Source organism: Callorhinus ursinus, unplaced genomic scaffold (genome assembly GCF_003265705.2).
Source record: "Callorhinus ursinus isolate GAN/ISIS: 27379988/994484 unplaced genomic scaffold, GSC_fseal_2.0 scaffold110, whole genome shotgun sequence".
NCBI classification, from domain to species: Eukaryota; Metazoa; Chordata; class Mammalia; order Carnivora; family Otariidae; genus Callorhinus; species Callorhinus ursinus.
Window position 1 is genome coordinate 624527 of NW_027397172.1, and position 21419 is coordinate 645945.

Consider the following 21419-nt stretch of genomic DNA (forward strand, 5'->3'; position numbering starts at 1 on the left):
ATTAGACAGCTGCGCACACAGCATTTGTGATGCTCTCCCCATCACTGCCCAGAGTCCCCAGCACTGCAGAGGCACCAGCACCCTTGAATTCTGAGCAGCCTTTTTGGATTCCACTCATCTTACCCAAGTAGCGAAACATTCAGACATCTGAATGTCACCTCCTTTCTCAAACCAGACCCACTCTGGGAGCTCATCTGAGGGTCTCCCTGCGTCCAGGGATGAAAGCCAAAGCATGTGCCCCACATAAAGACTGGCATTTCAGGAATTTCCACGGAGCCCCATCCACAGCATCTTTGCCGCAGGATTTAGCAACACTCACCGTGTCCTGATCCCGAGGAATATGCCTGCTGTGTAGCACATGAGTCACCGTGAAGAACTCAGGTTGCTTTTTTGTCAACCTCTGTCATTCCTGGGGATGTCAGCTATTTTGAATTTGGCTTTTCTTAGTTACTTGAGCCTCAAAAAATAGAGAATTATAACAGACACACAGTAAAAGTGGCAATATTTATTTATCTCTAAGGTAGAAGGCATGGCCATGTGTATACATTGTCCTCTGGGCAGCAGTGAGGTGACAGCAGAAGTATAGATGACATTTAGCATCAATTCAGAAGGTTAGGCCTTGAGAGAATTAGGGTGTTAGGCCCTAACACCCAGGGCACCCCTTGAATGTCATGAGGTTGCTTCTGTCCTGGGTACCATCTTTGGGAAAGGTGAGAAATTAGTCCTACAGCTCATTTCTGTGTTCTCTGTTCAGCTGAGGAGCGCTGGTAATTTGAGTAATAGAGCCAAAAGCTCAAGGACGGGGACGGCAGGGAAAGGAGGTACACAGGTAAGCCCCCTATAGGTTTGCATTGAGGAGGCGGGAGTAAGCCGGTCTGTATGTTGCTGACAGCCTCTAGGTAATGGCTCACATATCACAGGTGCATTAACGTCTGTGAACTGCTGGCCTTGTTCACTGTGCTAAACGGATTCCAATGAGCTTCTCGGTCGGCTTGTAAATTTTTTCTCTCCTGTGGGCCTCGATTTCAGAATGGTAGCATAAACCACGAAAGCCATGATGCCAGAACATCTCCATTCTCGTTGTTAGAATGGAACCAGAATTACACAGTGCCCCCAAAACCCAGACCTCCACCTTTAAGACTTGGTGGGGTTGGCAACTCTCCCCATGAAGAGCAGGCAGCTGGTGCGGTGCTCATAGATGAGGAAGAGGAAGGGGCGGTCGACAGTGAAACGGACTTGGGTAGTCAGCGGCATGAACCCCACCGTGGTCATGGCAGCAGCCTGGGTGCCCTCCTCGTTCACCGTGATGGTTCCTTGGTGCTTGAACTATTTCAAGATGGAAAGGAAAGTTGTCAGATCCCGTCAGTGGACACACAGAGGGATAGACGAGATAGTAGAGTCTCCTCTCATTCAGGGTGGAAACACCGCATGCAAGGCACGAACCACAGCTGGCCAGAATGACCCTTGAAGGTCTCTCTCACTCCTGCCAGGTGCAGTGATTGTGCTCAGAGGCTGTGTCATATAAACAATGCATATCTCTAAACTCCAACATCACAGTTGCTCATGGTGGTGCTCATGGTATGAGTGGTCTGCCAGCAAAACGGCAGGGGCAGGCCCCATCTTCTGTGCACACTGTAGGTGCACTGCCAGAAGGGTGGGGCCTGGATCTGCATGGGTTTGTTGGACTGATATTCTCTCTTTTTTTGTGGAGTGTCTATTGTTGTGTCAAATTCAGCGTGCAGGTCATGCCCTTTCTCTGCATATATTTAACGGGTCTTTCATGATTCAGCTGGGTGTTGTAGCTATTTCACGGATTGGGGCGCATACCTCCTCTCTTTCTGCAGTCGGCAGGAATGAGGCTCACTCCCACACTGCTTCCTAAAACAGATTACCCTACCCACTCAGTGTCTGGCAGACCCAGGGAGAGCAGACCCAGCATTGCTGACCTGTGAAGTCAGGCCGGGCAGGAGGGAGGCTTTGCTGGGGGCAGACCCTGGGGACAGGTGCAGAGGGTGGATGAGGGGAGAGCTTACCAGATCGATGGTGATCCTGTGGTCTGAGATTCCTGTCATATTGCTGTCTTTGTCGAATAGTGCCGTGACCCCCATTGACTTCAGGGCCTCCACGAGGTTGTAGTTCTTCTCCAGCTTGAATTTCGGCAGAAGCACTTCTCGAGTTCTGGGCAGAGAAGAAAAGGGGGCCCAGTTTTATTGAACCACAAGTTCCAAAAGAATCCTGTTTTTCCCTCAAATGTCCACAACCTCCTTTCCACCACCAACCGCAGGTTGCTTTTACCACAGAATGGATGCAGCACTTCTTGAAATTCATATCCCAGTACTGTCAGTTGAGTTTTGGGGAAAGACCATCCATTATGATTCCAGTTCCTTAAAATGGAGGCATGGTTAATACTATGCAGTCATTTCCTCCCTACTGTGGGGTTCACGTCCCGCCTTCCAGGTCAGCAGCAGAACTATTACTGGTTTATGGTTTGAGTATCTAAAAATAATTCTCTTGTTTGGGTCATTGATTTCAGGCATTTCTTATTTTGTTAAGTAAGCAGTTGAATATCTGATCAGTGTGCAGAAAAAAGAACCCTTCACATTGGCAGAAAGTGCTAAACTTTAGTTCTCTGTCCTTGTCTCAACACATTCAGTCCTTATGGATAAACAGCAACTACAGTGCCCATGGGGCCAAGTCCAGCACACAAAGGGGATAAAGAGACATCAGACACAGTCCCCCTTCTCAAGAGTTTGCTTTCCTTTTGGCAAGCCAGGACTCACGTGTGTGAAGCAGCAAAACAGTAAAGGTGGTATGGTAACATCTGAACAACCACAATGGATCTAACTACTGGAGCTACCCAGCAGGGAGTGAGGAGGAGGGGGTGTTCCTGGGGCCTAGAAGGCTGCCCACAGCTTGAGAGATGGTGTGAGCAAAGCCCGGAGGGAGCTTGAGCTGAGGTCTGGCTGGCGTGCAGAAGGGCACCGGGCAGGCAGGGAGGAAAGAGGAGGAGGGGCAAAGCAGGTCAGATGGGGTCAGACGGGGACTGTGTCTGTGGGCCTGGCCAAGAAGCTGGGCTGCATCCCGTGGGCAGGTGGCCCATAGAGTGCTTCTGAGGCGAGGAGCCGGGGCCGGAGAGTGTCTTGGGAACACCATTTGGAGGCCAGCGCCGCATGGCTTGACGAATGGAATGGGCAGGCTGTTTAGGCCTTGCTGACTCAGGGTGGGAGGTGGGTACAGAGGGGACATTTCTAAGGAAGAATTGACAGGGCCTGATGACTCACTGGCTCACTGGGCAAATACCTTCCTCTAAGAGCCCTCTTCTGGGTTTATTGCATGTCTTGCATTCTTGTCCCAAAAGGAGACCCGAACCAGATTCACATCTTAATATGGGCCTAGCCAGTTTCCAATAAAACAGAAATGTGACTTCTCTATTCTTTCTGCCATGTTCCGCTAAAATCATAGTAACTACTTAAAACCTGTAGTTTTGACTCTGGAGTAATAAATAGTGAGAGAGGAAAATCATGAACACGTCCTTCATAGGTTATGAGGACTACAGCATTTCCTACGCAGGGAAGGGAGAGCTTATCACAGGCACCAGGCTCTGTGACAGGTGCTCAGTGTCACTTTTCTAGGTGTTTGTCTCTGTGACCCTGGGAAGTCCTAGGATCGTGCTGCTTTTACGGTTGATGAAGCCAGGGCTCAAAGCCACAGAGCAAGTAGGTGGCAGGGCCGGGATTGTTTCCGAGCTGGCTCGAAGTCACCTGCCCCTCACATCTGAAACTGTCATATGGTAGGGAGGAGGGCAGATGTGTTTCTCACAGATGCTGTCCGATTGCTTCTCACTGAGCAGGAAATTTGAGCTGAATTAACAAGACTGGCCCAGGATGGCAGTTCTTGGGTTTTTATGCACACGTCTCCCTTCTCCTTGAAATGACCAAAATTCCCATTGTTTCTGGTCTCTCCCAGCTTCCCAAAGATCAAAAGAGCAAACATTCAACCTAAAGTACCTGTTTGTCATGCTTTTCTGCCATCTCTCCACCACTTGGGGCGTCAGTTGTGTCTCAAGGGTCTTCATCCCAGACAGCTTGTGCGGGACCACGATTAGCATGCTGATGCCCCCCACATACTCCAGCATCAGGACATCGCAGTCCAGCTCCTGGTCATTTGCTGCCAGAAAGTTCCCCTTGGTCTGCATCATGGAAACTTTGACCATCTCTCGCTCATTCAACCGGAAGTTGTGTTTGTGTGTCATTTCTACTGGGAATTTATTCACCCAGGATCCTGTAAAGTCAACAAGAACAGGGCTTTTATTAAAATATTATTTTAAAGCTGTGGTCCACACATGTGAACGTGCATCAGAAACACCTGGAGGGGGGCGCCTGGGTGGCTCAGTTGGTTAAGCGACTGCCTTCGGCACAGGTCATGATCCTGGAGTCCCGGGATCAAGTCCCGCATCGGGCTCCCTGCTCAGCAGGGAGTCTGCTTCTCCCTCTGACCTTTCCCCCTCTCATGTACTCTCTCTCTCTCTCATTCCCTCTCTCAAATAAATACAATCTTTAAAAAAAAAAAAGAAAGAAACAGCTGGAGGTGTTTGTTCTGACTGTAGGGCCCACCCCCAGAGTCTCTGGTTCTGTAGGTCTAATTTGAACCAAGAATTTGCATTTCTCACAAGCTCCCAGGTGGTGCTAATGCTCCTGGTCCGGAGACTACACTTTGAGGACCGCTGTTCTAAATGATTCCAAGGTCAGAATGCTGACATACTTGTAGGAAGTATGATAATGGTAGAGAAGTTAGATAGACTGGAATGAATGACTGGTTTAGATGAGGGCACTAACTAGTTGTTTAACTCCAGCAAGATGCGGAACGTGCCTGGACCTCTACTTGTTGACCTGTAAAATGAGTAGCTTTTTGCTCGTGGCAGCTCTGTTTCGATGGTTTTCATCCCTTCCACTCTGCGACTCCATAGGGACTAACAGGATACACTGATGATGCCATCAGATCTTCATGTCAGATTTGGGTAAAATGCTGTGTGTCCAGGAGTGAGTACATGTCTGTTTTAGCTCTAAGATGCTAGTAACTATAATAATGGCTTCTCACTGACAACTGAGAACTGGCAGTGTGCCAAGCATTCCTTTAAGCATCTTTCCTGTATCCTTCATTTCCTGCTTCTAGCAACCATATGAGATGCGTGCTTTTTATTATATGCCTTGTTTTACAGATGAGGAAACAGAGGCACAAAGAAGCAAAGTAACTTGTGCACAGTTTCTATCTGGTAGGTAGAGCCCCTGGGATGAGATAAGCCTCTGCCCCGGGCTCCTCAGTCTCAGCACTGTTGACATTTGGGCAATTCTCTGTTGTGGGGGCTGTCCTGTGCATTGTAGGGTGTTTCGCAGCATCCCTGGCTTTTACCCCCGAGATGCCAGGGTTGCTTCCTCTTTCCCCCCAGGTTGCGGCAAGCACAGATGTCACTGCGCTTCTGCTGGAGCCTGTCCCATGTCGCCTGGGTTTCTCTTTCTGACTTCCTCCTGAGACCCAACCTCTGTTTTTATTGAGCTTTACAAGGCGGTTATAGTATCTGTAACTAAAAATCAAATTAGTGGGCACCTGGGTGGCTCAATCAGCTAAGTGCCTGCCCAAGGTTCTGGAATCGAGCCCTGTGTTGTCAGGCTCCCTGCTCCACAGGGAGCCTGCTTCTCCCACTCCCTCTCCCTGCTGCTCCCCCTGCTTGTCCTTGCTCTCTCTCTGTGTGTCAAATAAATAAAACTTTTTTTTTAAGATTTTATTTATTTATTTGACAGAGAGGGAACACAAGCAGGGGGAGTGGGAGAGGGAGAAGCAGGCTTCCCACTGAGCAGGGAGCCCGATGCGGGGCTCCATCCCAGGACCCCGGGATCATGACCTGAGCCGAAGGCAGACACTTAACGACTGAGCCACCCAGGCGCCCCTAAATAAAATCTTTTTAAAAAATCAAATTAGTAACAAATTGAGCTAGCGATTAAAATTATACTTCTAGACCTTCATTTCTTTTGATAAGCATCCATGATTTAAAAAAAAAGTATCCATGAAAGATTGGGTGCTACTGGCATTTCATTCCTCTGATTCCAATGTTAAATTAAGTGACCATCCAACACACAGGGTAAAGGACACACGTATATTTGCCACTCTAACCCCTTGGTGTGACACTGGTTAGTATGTGTTGGAGGTTATAAACCCACTGTCCTAGTCATTCTGAAGTCCTTGCTGGCGGGAATGGCTTGCTGCTGTGTTTCTCTGCCTACTCTTGATCTTTTGGCCAGCCTAATGCAGAGGCACTCATGTCCGGGGCACCCCATGACCAGTAGAACTGAGGGCTTTGGTGCTGCCCAGGTAATTTACACTGGCTGTTCTGAAGCTGTTCCTAAACACAGGTTAATTGCTCACAGAAGCAGAATAACCGTCACTAGCAATATCAGTGAATAACCTACTTAATATATTATATGACATTGGCATCTGCAGTTTTACTCCTTCAAGTTCATTGAGTTCTTGCCACATGCCAGGCTAGCACTCATCACTATCTGTTGCAGTGCTGCACACAGCCCTGCCAGAGTTACCATCATCTCTGTGATAAAGGTGAGGAAACTGAGTCACAGATGTTGAATGACCTGCCCGAGGCCACATGAATAAGTGGGGAGGCCAGGGCTTAAACTCCAGTTTGCTTACTTCCACGTACTTATGACCAGTAATAAAAAGTATATGTGTGTGGGGGCGCCTGGTTGGCTCAATCAGTTGAGCACCTGACTCTTGATTTCAGCTCAGGTCATGATCTCAGGGTGGTTAGATCGAGCCCCACTTCGGGCTCCGTGCTGTGTTAGAGCCTGCTTGTGATTCTTTCTCTCCTTCCCCCTTTTCCTCCTCCCCACTGCTTACATTCGCACTGTCTTTCTTAAAAAAAAAAAAAAAAAAAAAGTGTGTGTTCATTATATATATAGCATGTGTCTGTGTGTCTGTCACAAGCCTGTTAGAGCCTCAGCCTTTGATAACCCACTACAAGGCCTTTGGTGTGCCTGGCATTTGAGAGGGAAGCCCAGGGGTCTGGCTCAGCCTCCATGCCCCTCCTGCGGTCTTGGCTGCTTCAGCCCTACTTTGCCCATCTGGCGGAATGCCCGCCTGGCACAGCTACTGAAAGGCCTTGGCCCTCCCTTGGCAGCCCCACCACCCCAGAGCGGGAGCCAAGAGAGGACCCCTGTCCTTCGCCTCCCTGGGCTGTAACCAGTGCTGGAGCTAACTAGTGAGGAAGCATAGCCTCCTGGGCCTCAGGGACTGACTCTAGCTAGTGCCCACCAGGTTTTGGTGGCAGAGAGGAGAGTGGTTATGTGTCACCATGAGTCATTGAGATGTGGACCCATTCCTAGTGTCTGCCCTTTGGCTCTCTAGGCTTGTAGACTGAGGTAGAGGTTTCTTCCAGTTCAAGCCCTGTTGAGGGCACTGTGAACAAGGTCTGGATTTTACAAGTCCATTGCCCATTTGCTTCCAGGATCCCAGGGGTCCTATGTCTGTGCAGTGGTGTGGGGGTGGGGAATGTCCTCCTTTCTTGTCTGGCCCAGAATAGTTGGTCTGGAAATAATAGTTTATTTCCCCACCCCCTCCTGCCCATTAGTGCACAAGTATCCCAAAAAGGAGTTGCAGATATTAATGTTAGTCAAGCTGAACAGTTTTCAAACACCTGTCTTCAGCCCCTTGTCCATATTCCTGCTTACTGATAATTGGGAGAGGAGATGAAAAAAACTCAAATCCAAGATGGCCAAATGCTAAAAAGGTTTTTCATTTTTCTTCCAATTTACTCAAAGCACTAAAGATGGCCTGCCTGGTGCAGCCTTGGCTCTGCCCCTTACTGGCTGTGCGCCCTGGGAGCATCATTTTACTTCTCTGTGCCTTGGCGGCTCTGTCTGTAAAATGGGATGCTAATAACAAGGTTGTGATGAAGTTTCTGTGAGCATAAAGCACAGAGTTAGGGCTCAGTGTCAGCTGCTACCGTCATCTCATCCTGATCTTCCCGGTGAGCTGACCTTGTGTCTTGGTTTCCTGGATAAATCGAGCTAGAGAATACAGTTCTTGACGTTCAGTCCATCTGAACACTAAAAGAGTATGTCACAAGTTTGTTTTGAGAAACTTAAAGCTATTTCTTACCTTTAAAGTAGATGCAGTTTAGAATCATCATCTGAGTAACTGGGTCTATATTCTCCAGAGCATCTCTTATGAGACCCTTGGTGATCTTCAGAATGTGGTTATTGGTTTTCAGTATGAAGGCAGGGTCTGAGAAGTCAGCCGCCTGGGCCTCTGCAAAGTAGTACTCTCTTACTTTTCTTTTGAAGTCATCCAGGATTGGAAATTGCTTCTGGACGTAAAGATCATTGACTGACCGCAGTGTGTACCCAAAATTCCTCCTGAAGAGGCGATGAGTCAGTTTACGGAAGAGATTGTGAATGGTCATGATCTCATACTTGCTGCTGGCATTGACAAAGTCTTTGAAATGCAAAATTGAGTGCACTTGTTCATAGGTCTCCCCCTGCAGGCCAAAGGAAATCATACCCATGGCCGTGGAAATGCCCACTGGGGCTATGAAGATGTTGTCAGAAGCACAGGCCTGTTCCTTCAGCACTCGGTAAAGATTGAAAGCGAACTTGGCATTGAGGATGTTGAGACGCTGGATCCGGCTCTTGCCTTGGAAGAGCTGGAGGATGTTCCCAGCACCGGCCTCTGAATCAGTTGGCGAAACCGCATCAATGATGTCAATATAGTCATCATCTTCGCTGAATATCTTCTCTAGGTCCAGATAGTCCTCGTCCTCCTCCCCCTCTGTGATCCAGTCGTTGGTGACCGTGTTTTCCTTGTGGAAGTCGGCGGGGAGAAGGGGCATGCTCAGGTTTTGACTACTTAACTGCCCCCACTGGGGATCTGCTGATGGAGAACCTTCCCCTCCTTTCTCAAGCTGACTGGCCAGGCTGTTGCTCCCACGCATGGACATTAGGATGAGAGAAACGATGAGAGGTTGGAACAGGCGTTTCATTTTGGCAGAGCTAAATCTGGGAGAGAAAACCAGTGACGGTGAAAGGTGGCCTAGGGGACCGGCCACCGCAGTGCTCAGAGGGCAAGCCCATAGCTTTCACCCCAGAAGATGCCCTGGGAGTGTCAGTCCTTAACCATTTTAAAATCACGCACCTTCAGAGAAGCTGATGAAGATAAACAGATACTGAACATTTTGTGTGGCTTCATAAACCTACCTGAAGGATCTGTGGGCCCCAACCTGAGAATCCCTTCAGTAATATACATATATTCCTGGGGACTCAGTGTTCCCAGGGAGTTTCTCTTTTATTCACTCACCAAACTTTGTCTGCTGTCTTCCAAACAACATCACTGGAGGCACAAAGGTGTCCCCCACCAAGGGGCTCTGCCAGCCAGACAGGGAACAGAGGTGCAGTAAAGCAGAGGGGCTCTCGTAAAGACACTACCAAAGCAGATGGCGGTGCAGAGCTGGGGTGTGGCCCTGTCTCCTGGGGTAGGATCGGGCTGCCAGGGGAGCTTCACCAAGCTTCCCTGGGAGGTGGGGTCTGAGTGGAGATGTTGAAAAAGGTGTATGGGCCAGGCTTTCTGCAAACAAATATCCTAAAGATATGTGAAATTTGTGTTGTTATTTGGGGTTGTGCAATTTGCATAACATTTGGAATTTGTCGTGATGCAGAGATCCTCTGGGTGCCTCGTGGAAGGTGGCCAGCAGCCTGTCTTTCCCCTGGAGGCCTAGAGGCTGTGAGGCTGTATGGCTTACCACAGGTGTCCTCTCTTCTCTGCATCTGTTACTTGGCTTCTACTGCTGTCAGGAGGACCTACTAAATCTTTTTTACTGAACTGCTTCTAGCATGGGGTTAGGAGCAATCTTACCAGGTGTATAAGGTCTGTGTGAGGATGATGTCGGAAAGCTCTCACTAGAAGGCCTGAGGGGCAGTCCCTTTATTTAAATAAGTTTTGGGGCACCTGGGTGGCTCAGTCGGTTAAACGTCTGCCTTCGGCTCAGGTCATGATCCCAAAGTCCCGGGATTGAGCCCCACGTCCTGCTCCCTGCTCAGCAGGGAATCTGCTTCTCCCTCTGCCACTCCCACTGCTCTCTCTCATTCTCTCTAATATAAATAAAAATCTTTAAATAAATAAGTTTTTAATACATACACTGTGGTAAGCCTGTCTTTATCTACCCATCCTGTGCCTTGTTCCAAGGAAGGATGTATCTTGACTTGTCACATCAGTTTTACCTGCCAAATGGCTTTATCTTTCTCTTGCTCACTTCCTGCATATTAATTGCATTCTGGGTAGATGAGCTATTATTCGATGTTTCTGTGTTTCTCCAGGACGGTAACAGCAGGCACTTATAATGTTCTACCATTGTACGTGTCACTTCTGAGCAGCCCGGAAAGAAGAACTGTGTCTCGTCAAGTTTGTTGTGTGTGTGTAACCATCTCCTATTTGAGGACCAGAATATCTGCTTCCAGTCTAGGCCAGATAAGAATTACTGGCGTCTATTAAGTAAATATGTGGACTTGTTAGTCTGAATTTGGGCCTAGCTATACGGATACCCAACTTGTGATACTCTCAGTTTTGTTGATGTTGATGACAGCAGTGACTTTTTTTTTTTTTAAGATTTTTATTTATTTGAGAGAGAGAGAATGAGAGAGAGAAAAAGCACATGAGATGGGGGGAGGGTCAGAGGGAGAAGCAGACTCCCTGCCGAGCAGGGAGCCCGATGCGGGACTCGATCCAGGGACTCCAGGATCATGACCTGAGCTGAAGGCAGTGGCTTAACCAACTGAGCCACCCAGGCGCCCGACAGCAGTGACTCTTGATAGAGCATCTGCTCGATGCCAGGTGCTGTGCAAGGAATTTCGTCTATGTAACCTAACATCATCCTTCCAACATTTTATATACCAGGATACTGAGACTTATGTCACTGTATGTGGCAGTGGAACCTCTGCCTCTTTGCCTCGGAACACTAGGACTGGTTTCTCTGTCCCACTCCCCCACCCCCCACCATCTCCCTCCTTGGGTCTTCCCATACAATACCGTGAAAATAATCAGCTCAAATGCTGTTCTAATCACCACCGAAAAACTTTTGAATCACACATTTTGGAGAGGGCAAGTCACATAAGTTTCTGACTTTGAAAATGTCTGTTGTCTTTTCCCACCCCACACCCTCCCCCCAGCATCCAGCTGAGGCTGTGGTGCTGCACACATAGCCCGCACCCGAGAAGCCATTTCTGATGTGTCTGGCTGCAGGTAGAACTGGGCCCAGTGTCCAGATAGAACTGGGCATGGATATTGATAGCAATACACTGTAACAAGTTAGAAAAGAAGAAAGCGAGCAACTTGGTGGAAGTCTTTTTGCTAGGCTGCACTTAGGAAGATCCTTCTCAGGCAAAAACAAGGTTAAAAAAAACAACTTGAATGAATAAGAGTTCAGGAAAAGGAATCTGAGACCAGATAAGGAGGCAGAGGTGAAGACGTTCATGTTTTTTACCCTGTGTTCATATAGTATATTTGGAAGCTTCTTATACCCTGTTCCTGCATTATATGATGAAAAGCCAAAAATAGTGTTCATTATTCCCTTATCAGGAAGGAGAAAAGCTCTCTGATATTTTCTGGGGATTGAAATTAAGGATCTAAAAGGCCAGTCTTGGTGCCTGGGTGGTTCATTTGATTAAGTGTCTGCCTTCGGCTCAGGTCATGATCCCAGGGTCCTGGGATCAAGCCCACATCGGGCTCCCTGCTCAGCAGGGAGTCTGCTTCTCCCTCTCCCTCTGCTTCTCTCCCTGACTCGTGCACTCTCTCTCTCTCTCTCTCTCTCACACATAACCCTAAAAAAAAAAAAAAGGCCAATTTTCCTATTATTCTGCCACTTAGTATAACAAGAATTATATATAAGACATTTTAAAACTACTACTAGGTTATGCTTAAATCAGGTGACTATCTTTGAAGAGAAGCAGTATTTTTTAAAGGTAAATCGTTCAAAAGTTTGTCTTTCTGGGAACTTTATATGGCGCTTTCTCATGCCAACTATATGGAGCAAGGTTAGCCTTTTTGGTCACACATCAGAGCATAACACCTGGACACCTTAGTCCCTCCTGGCTATGTCTTCAGGCCCAAAGAGGGCAGATGTGATGGGAGAGAAGTGACTGCTTGAAGTTTTAAAAACCTTTCACTTTGAAATAACTTCAAACATTAGAAAAGTTGAAAGACCGGCATAGAGAATAGCCCCTGTACACCCTTTTCCCAGATTCACTAGCTTTTGTATTTGGAACAGTTGCTTTATAGCTTTGTGTACACAAGCAGGCACACATGTATACTCTTTTCTTTTTTTTTTAAGATTTTATTTATTTATTTGACAGAGACACAGCGAGAGAGGGAACACAAGCAGGGGGAGTGGGAGAGGGAGAAGCAGGCCTCCTGCAGAGCAGGGAGCCTGATGCGGGGCTCGATCCCAGAACCCTGGGATCATGACCTGAGCCGAAGGCAGACGCTTAACGACTGAGCCACCCAGGCGCCCCTACTCTTTTCTTTTCTGAAACCTTTGAGAGTAGGTCACTTATAGTGTGTCCCTCTGACTTTTAATTCTAATATTTGAGGGAAAAAGTGCCTCAGGACAAGGATATTTCATGCACATCACAGTACCATTAGGCACTTAAGATAATTTAACCCAGGTGCAATACTTTCCTGTTGCAGTTCCTATTCCAGCTTTGTCTATTGTCTTAGTAATGTATCTGACAGAATGTTATATTAGGCAGGCTAAAAAACAAAACAGTTTTTCCATTTTTAAGACAGTGTAGCAAGCTTTTGAATTTGTAGTTTGATAGAGAAATGCACCAGTTACCATCTCTAACCACTGCAAGTAAGAATTTATAATAGAAACCAAACTCACCTCTGTGCTTCTGAGAAGTGGTGTTGCAGAGATGAAATGAGCCAAGGTCACCAGCAGGGTTTCAATGTGAACTTTGGTGCTGGGCCGGTGTTGGGTATTTTCCAAAGTAAATATGTCCCAAATCAAACACCATTCAGTTAGCTTTGTCAGCACAAACCTCCTCGGCTGTGTCTTTGATCTCTGCTGAGTGACTTCTGACTCCTCTGCTCCAGTTCTAGTACAGCTGGTGTTTTGAAGGCATGACTATCACTGTGTCGACGTGCTTGTGGGCACAGTCCCTGCTGAAGCCACCACATAATGAGATGCTCTTCAGAGCTCTGGGGGCTGGGTTACATTGGGGGTAGCTATAATGCTCCCCTAAAAGCAGAGGCCCACTCATCTGCCCTCCAGCTTTGGATTCTCCCACTCAGATGATCTGGCCGTGGTCTGGTCTCCAGGGCTGACGTGGCTGCAAGGCAGGTGTCCCCATGCTTCCACAAGTGTGTCCCTCGGAAAAGTGGAGGCGGGGGAGTGAGATCAGTGATTTATAGTGTAAGGAGACCTTGGTACAGAACTTTCTTCAGTCAGGGCTCACTCACTATGTTCTGTGCCAGGCTTGCAGTCCAGCTTCCTTAGCTGTTACAGGATAGGGTATTACTGAGCAGTACTCCCCAAACTCCGGTCCACCTAGGCATTCACAGGGATCTGTGGAGCTAGGATCACTATGTGTTTTTTTTTTTAATTTTTTATTTATTTGAGAGAGAGGATGAGCACGAGCGGGGGAGAGGAACAGAGGGAGAGGAAGAAGCAGACTCCCCACTGAGCAGGGAGCCCGACGTGGGGCCGATCCCTGGACCCTAAGATCATGACCTCAGCCGGAGGCAGACGCTTAACCAACTGAACCACCCAGGTGCCCCTAGAGTCACTCTTTAAAATTTATTTTAAATTCTGTAATCTAAAACATTATTATAGGAATATTCTCGGTTGTCTGGAAGACCAACTTATCACAGAGCATTGCTCCCTGATTTTGGTACCCAGGAGTGTGTTTGTTACCCAGAGGCCCTCTTATGAAAACAGGACTCTCTGCAGACTCTGTAGGCTTGTGAGGAGCCTGTAGGGGGCATCTGTGTGTTGCTCATTTTGAGAAATTTCTGGCGCGTAAAGGACTGTCCATTGCGTTTAAGAGCTGACAGGTGTGGCTGGATTTGGGTCCAGGTCAGCACTCAGTAGCTATGGTCACACATTGCTTTCTCAGAACCTTCAGTGTTCCTACTCAATACTGGGACTTCAGCATGGGCATCATTGTACAGGCCTGGAGGGCTATTACCTCTCACAGACTCCTCCAGGGCCTGATAAGCCCCATGTGATCTGCTCTTGGCCTTGTTCTCACACACACTAAGCCTGGCCCTTCTTGGAGCTTCGGCACTGGTTGCTCTTTCCGCATGAAGTCTTCCCTTAGGCCAGCCGTGGGCCTCTGCGCTCACACCATCTGCTCAGGGTTTCTCCGAGGCCGTGCTGGCTGCGTTGATGGGAATCCCACCTCCCACCCTCGGTGTTCTCTCTGAACTGAGGACAGTAGTTATACCTGCTGCATAAGGTTGCTATGGAAATTAGATGAGATGATGAGATAATGTGCAGAAAGCACAGAGAGTGGCGCCCGGCACTCAGTCAACACTCAGTAAACCTTTGCTGTTGTCACTTTCACCATACGTAGTTTATTCACAGAAAAGATATGGAAGGAGAGGCGGCCAACTCTTAACATTGGAAATGGGAGGCAGGTGGAAAGTGTTCATTTTTAACTCTATATGCTTTGCTGGAATTTCTTTTCTATGAATATATATTGTTTAGGTTATTTTAAACTAACCAGTAAATGTTTCTTTTTTTTTTTTTTAAGATTTTATTTATTTATTTGAGAGAGAGAATGAGATAGAGAGAGAGAGCATGAGGGGGGGAGGGTCCGAGGGAGAAGCAGACTCCCTGCTGAGCAGGGAGTCCGACGTGGGACTCGATCCCGGGACTCCAGGATCATGACCTGAGCCGAAGGCCGTTGCTTAACCAACTGAGCCACTCAGGCGCCCACCAGTAAATGTTTCTTACATATCTAGGTTTCTGATCATGTAACTCACTGTTGAAAAAACTGGAGTTCAGCCCTTCTTGACAATTCTGACATTTTTGGGTCTGTTCCCCACTGGAGGTGTATAGTTTGGGCCCCCACTGTAAAGTAGTACCTTCTGCCACACCTACTCCATTGTTTTCTTTCCAGTTCAGAGGCTTGCCTTATGGTTAGATATATTTCCCAACTTCTTATTACAAAACTGAAAAATATACAAAGCAATTGGAAGAATTGAATAATGGACATCCATTTACCAATGTTCTAGATAAAACAGTTACTGTTTTGACATACCTGCTTAATTCCATGTGCGCGTGTACCCTGCAGGTGTGTCCTGAGGTATTTGAAGGTGAGTTTTAGAGAGAGCGCAACACTTCAGCCCTGGGCACTGGAGCTCGGTCTCCTAAATGGTGTGTGTTGGGGGGTGTCTCTGCCCTGCTCAGCACTGCTGTTACATCTGGGAAAATCAGTCCTTCTATCTTATATTGGACATCCAGTCCCAGTCAGATTTCTCCATGACTTCTTTGATAGCTTTTTAAAATCTAGGATCCATTCCTACCCTGCATTTGGTTGTTATGTTTCTTTGGACTCCTTCATCTATTTTAGGCTTCTTTTCTCTGACCTTGATCTTCTTACGGGAGAGCAGGTCAGTTGTCCTATAACCCTTTCCTTTACCCTTTGCCTGTCCTGTCTTGGGGACAGACAAGACCCTTTCATCATCTTCTGGCCACTGTCTGGAACCTCCTTACTCCTTTCTGTCTTTCCTGAAGCATAGCAATGTGTCCCTGCACACAGTCCTAACCAGCCTGGCTACACTGTGTCTTTATCTTCAGTTGCTTCAGAGCACTTCTGGGGACTTTTGTGACTCTACCATAGTCTTCCCTTCCTGGGGACCAGAGCCATCTCAGCTGGTATGACGGAGTCATCAGTGCAGGGAGAACCTATAGGGCATTTCTAAGCCCTAGTTCTTAGGAGGGAGGCAAGATGTTCTCAGGGTGAGGAGTAGTAGGATCACAAATTGAAGATAGATTTTGGACAGTCACTTTCCCTCACTGTTCCAAAACCATTTTGGACCTTTCAGTCACTTGGGGCCTCTGATCTGATTGGGAGTGAAGCATGTTTAAAGCCTGACCATAACCACCAAAGGCAAGTTCTCCTTATAGGACACCAGAACCTCTTAGCCACATTGACCTTAAACACCAAGGAAGGCTGTGGTCTGGGAACCCCGTCATGCCTCCACCATCACTTGGGACCTTATCCTAGGGAGATCTACCACCTCAGAGACAGTCCCAGAGCTCCTTTTCCTCAGACCCACCGTCTTTGGCTACTAGCAGGCTGGAAGCCCCTCAGGTGTGCCTTAGTGGCAGTGTCCTTTCTACCATGAGACAGTTCTGACCACTGCTGCCCTCCCCAGTGCTTCTCTACCTCCTCAGCACCTTCCCACAGGTCACCTAGCCACCCCCACCCTATCTCGACCGACTCTCCGCAAGGGCACAGCACCCTAGTGGCTTTCGAAGAGAAGTTGCTTGCTTCTCCTACACAGCATGTTGTCCAGCCCTAGCCCTGTACCTGTGCCGTCCCTGTGATTGTGGAAGCAACATATCTATGGCAGAACTCCGGGAAGTACGGGCAACGTTAAGGAAGAAACTAGAAACTCCTGCCAACCCGGCTACCCAGAAATAATCATTATTAATATGCAACTGGAGTTTTCCCCTCTTTTTCTATGCACATGTATTTACATACATACACCTTAAATCTGTACTGTGCTATATACATTTTGCATTTTTTTCACTTGACGTAAGTTCTACCTGTGTCACCAAATATTCTTAGCAAATACGATTTCTGATATATTGTAACTTATGTAAGTGCCCCATTCAGGTAAACATTTAGTGTTTTTCTCTTTATTGTTCTCTTCTAACAAATGTTGCAACATTTTTGTGCCTAAATCAGATTTTTTTTTTTGGATAGACCCCTAGAGATGGGATTTTAGGTGAAATGACGGGGCTATTTAGAATTTTTGATGCACTTTACCAGATTGCTTTCCAGGAAATAGTGTACCAGTTTATAGTCCTACCAGCCATGGGTGCAGGCACCCCTCTCACTGTGCCCCACCCTCCCAGCAGTGGTGTCATCATGTGCCCCACCTCTGTGTCCTTGGCCTTCATGACTGGATTGCAGAGACCCCTCACTGTAGCTTCATTATCACTGTAGGGGGCTCGACAACCTCTAGGGGTTCTGTGAGGACTAATTTGTCCAGTAGGCGCTGTGCACAAATTTAACATTTTTGCACAACCTACAAGCGACTGCCTGCTTCACGCTGGGCAGGACACCATCTGGAGCAAGGATGCAGGGACTTCAGCCTCTCATTTCTGCACCTAAGCAACTCTGCCTCTGCCTATTTTAAATCTTGGGATTCTGCCCAAGATGACTGTTGGAAAAGTTGTGCTGCCAGAAAAGATCTAAAAGCCATTTCTCCTCAACCCACGAGGTTTCTCACGCTCACCCTGTCTCTCCAGTCACAGCTGTTCATCTGAGCTCCAGCCTCCCCAGCCTTCCATGCCCTCCCCAGGCCCAGCGTTTGGGCCTGATTCTCCTGTGGCTGGACAGCCTGCTGTCTCTTCTTTGCCTGGCCAAGGGTTACTTGCATGGTAACATTGAGACCCATGACACCTCCTCCAGGAACTCTGCCATGCTGTGATGATTTCCTCACCTGCCTCCAAACTTGGCAGAAAGGCCTTTGTAGGAATGGGGCTTTTCACCTCCAAGGCATGGGGCCTGGTGCACATTAGCTACTAAATAAATGTTTGCTGAATGGGTATTTACCAGTGAATTGATCAAGAAGTGTTGGTCACTGCTCAGTGTGTCTTTTCTAACCCAGAATGACTGACTGATTCTTGGAGAATGAATCTGGGGTTGATTTACATCTGTAGGTTTTAGGGCTTATGAGCAAATAATCTTTTCTCCCTCTGTCCTCGGTGCATCAGCTCACCCGACGGTTGCCTCCCATCAAAGAAGCCAAGCCTCGGTTGCAGAAGCTCTTCCGGGACTTCTGGCTGTATTCCGTGCTGATGGGATTTGCCGTGGAGGGCTCAGGTAAGGGGATATTTGCTCTCTTGGGGAAGACAGAGTGCAGAGTGAAAACAAAGGTGAGGCAGGACCCTACCTAATTATGAATGTGCATGCATTCAAAATTCGTCCAAATTCAGCTGCTGCTTCCTACAAGTGATTGCAAATGTTACGCTTCCCAGATGTAGTTTAGGGTTCTGACAGTGCTATGTATCTTAGGAAAAACCTGTCCGAGTTAGGAAACAGACTCATTTCTATGCTCCATTTGAGGGATAATTGGCTCAAACAGAGGACCCACAACTCTAGATATGGTCAGCATCACCTGTCCCACAGTGCTTCTGGAGTAAGGTGGTGGTCTCATTCATGTGCACTTTCTTGCAGGACTCTGGCCAGAAGAATGGTACGAGGGAGTCTGTGAAATAGCCACCAAGTCGCCCCTGCTCACGTTTCCCAGCAAAGAACCACTGCGCTCTGTCCTCCAGTATAACTCAGCCATGAAAAACGACACAGTCACCCCCGTAAGGCTTCTCACCCTGCCAAGGACAGATGATGCAGGGCAGGGATTTTGCTAAGCTTTCTTGAACAATGACCAGATCCTTGCGTTGTCCTTGTTATTACATGTTCTCCACGGCTCCTGGGTGGCGGGGGGGCATTCCCCTCTGGTGCCTGTGTGAACCCTTGAGCGTTTCTTTCCCCCTAGGCTGAACTGAGTGAGCTCCGCAGCACCATCATCAACCTGCTGGACCCTGCTCCCGAAGTGTCCGCCCTCATCAACAAGCTGGACTTTGCCATGTCCACCTATCTCCTGTCTGTTTACCGGCTGGAATATATGAGGTATCCAGGCCTTTGCCTCCCAGCACAGCTACACTGGAGCTAATTTTTAAACTTTCGTGCCTTCTGGGCATGGGACTCTTTTTAGTTCCTCCCAAGACACGTAAGCTTTCTTAAAAAGCAAAAACCAAAAAAACCAAAAATATCCTATGCTTTCATGTGCTCCTCCTTCCTGGGCACCAAACACCACATCTTATAAATCCCCAGGTATCTAAACTCTCTTGTCATCCTCTCCTTATAGGGAATAGGCTTCTGAGCCAGTCACTATAGATGTTGCAAACTCAATCCACTTGACTGCACAAGAGCCCCTGTTAGGAACCGGCCCTCACTGAGTATGTTCTAAGACATTCATTTCGTTAGTTACCAGGACCACAGCTGAGTACAAACAGCAAATGGGAAGTGGGAAGGGGCCTGTCCCAAAACAGCCCCACAGGTGTCCCAACGCTCAGGATGCATGTGTAACCACAGCAGACCTAACAGCTATAATAATCGTCATCATGACAACACCAATATTAACATGGATTGAGTGCTTATGCCATGCCAGGCACTGTGCTAAGTTACATGTATTGGCATACTCTCCAACAAGCCTATGAAGTAGGCAGTGTCACATACCCATTTTACAGATGAGGAAGCTGAGACCCTGAGGCAGCCATTAAATTATTTACCCAAGGTAATAATCCCTGATTTCCATGGAGATCCAGCTAGTCGGTTAAGCACCGTGTCATCCTGCCTCTCATAAATGACGGCTGGAAGAAGCAGCTAGGATGCTTAGAGCGCAGCTGCCTGTGTGAATGCTACAGATCCACCATGGTAAGGCCTGAGGCATCCTCGGGCTGCAGCTGAGTACGCTAGCTACAGAATGATGCGTCCCTGTCGTCAAAAAAGGTCAGGTTACACATCTCCTGTTTGTTGAAATCACAGGATAGGTGCAATAAGTTATAGAAAAACTCTACGAAATGGTCTGAAAAAGAAAGTGTTAGTTCTTAATAGGGGGAATATTTGGTAAATGCCACTATTTTAACCTTTATTTGGTGCCATGAAACCCTGTGGTAAAAGAACTCTTGCTCAGAAGCTCAACATATAAAATAGATTAAGGCTGTTTTGTGTGAGCACACACCTTCCTGCCCTGTCCCCTCCTCCCTGCCTCTTGGTAGCCTGAGGGTGCCACAGCAGAGCAGAGTTTGAGAACTAGTGACCCATTCTCCCCCAGAGTCCCAAAGAGCCAAGGAACTTTTGAATTTCCTTGCTTTTTTCATTATAATTTTTTTATAAAAGTAATACAAGAATATTACACATAAACTTGGAAATAAATGGAGAGGAAAAACCACTGATCCCACCACTATTCCCTATTGTGTGTTAGTACTCTTCCCTCTCGGCCTTTTTATAAAGAATATATTTTGAAAGAGAAACCAACCAAAACAAAACAAGCAAACCAATACAGACCAAAAACCTGGTTTGCTCCAAGGTTGAATGGCTACAAGAGATGTCTCTAGACCCTTTCAGCCTCACATGCCCACAGGCAGGGCTGTCTCCTGCTTCCCCACAATGGTGCCCCTGAATGGAGTTCTCAGGTTCTCAGGACACTCTGTGGAGCCGGCTGGTAGAGCAAGACAGCTCATGGGCAGCTCCCAAGAGCCCAGCTCCCATCCCAGGTTGCCTGCCAGGCCTCTGAGAGCATTGTTAGCATGGAGAAGCAGCCCTGAAGCCTTTATTCAAGAACCTGGCTTAGGCTCCCAGCCACTGGTTATTAGGAGAGCTTTAAAACAGCAAAGTGGGAACGCATGGTGGCATAGTCAGTTGAGTACCCGACTCTTGGTTTCGGCTTGGGTCCTGATCTCAGGGTGGTGAGATCAAGGCCCGCCTCGGGCTCTGTGCTCAGCGGGTGTCAGCTTGGGATGCTCTCTCCCTTGCCCTCTCCCCCCCCGCCCCCCGCACATGCACTGTCTCTCTCAGTCTCTCTTTCTCTAAATAAATCTTTAAAAAAAAACCAAAAACCAGCTAAGTGGGCAATGTGAGAAATTATGTAAAAGCTGTGTGAACCTGAGCACTCAAGAATGCATGTGCTTGGGGCACCTGGGTGGCTCAGTCGTTAAGCGTCTGCCTTCAGCTCAGGTCATGATCCCAGTGTCCTGGGATTGAGTCCCACATTGGGCTCCCTGCTCCGCGGGAGGCCTGCTTCTTCCTCTCCCACTCCCCCTGCTTATGTTCCCTCTCGCTGTTTCTCTCTGTTAAATAAATAAATAAAATCTTAAAAAAAAAAAAAAAGAATGCATGTGCTTAAGCCACCTGGCCTGCCCTACTAAGGTTTGACTCACAAAAAGTTGGTGCAGAAGCCCACAGACGCACTCCGCCCAGTGCTTGCCTGTGTGCACACGTGCCGTGCTATCTTAGCGGAGCCCCCAAAACTCTGAACAGCTACTGTAAAAGTAAAAAAGGTGCATAAGATAAAAAAGAGAAGGAGAACATGGGGCTGGTACAGAAGATGCTAAAGATGAA

At 47.7% G+C, this 21419-nt stretch overlaps 2 protein-coding genes across 3 annotated transcripts in view; one reads left to right on the plus strand and one right to left on the minus strand.

Annotated features, from left to right (window-relative positions):
• The window catches only part of PI4KA (phosphatidylinositol 4-kinase alpha), a 112387-nt gene that overhangs the window by 46441 nt on the left and 44527 nt on the right, over positions 1-21419 (plus strand). For both annotated transcript variants that reach the window (XM_025857238.2, XM_025857237.2), the window contains 3 exons: positions 18011-18119; positions 18474-18610; positions 18793-18926. In XM_025857238.2, coding sequence (XP_025713023.1) covers positions 18011-18119; positions 18474-18610; positions 18793-18926 — 380 coding nt within the window. The remainder of the gene's footprint in view (positions 1-18010; positions 18120-18473; positions 18611-18792; positions 18927-21419) is intronic.
• SERPIND1 (serpin family D member 1) lies at positions 858-12997 on the minus strand. Its single transcript, XM_025857239.2, has 5 exons — positions 12938-12997; positions 8167-9062; positions 4008-4281; positions 2034-2178; positions 858-1326 (listed from the first exon to the last, which is right to left on the minus strand). The coding sequence occupies exons 2-5, from the start codon at positions 9044-9046 to the stop codon at positions 1135-1137; spliced, it is 1491 nt and encodes a 496-aa protein (XP_025713024.1). The 5' UTR covers positions 9047-9062; positions 12938-12997; the 3' UTR covers positions 858-1134.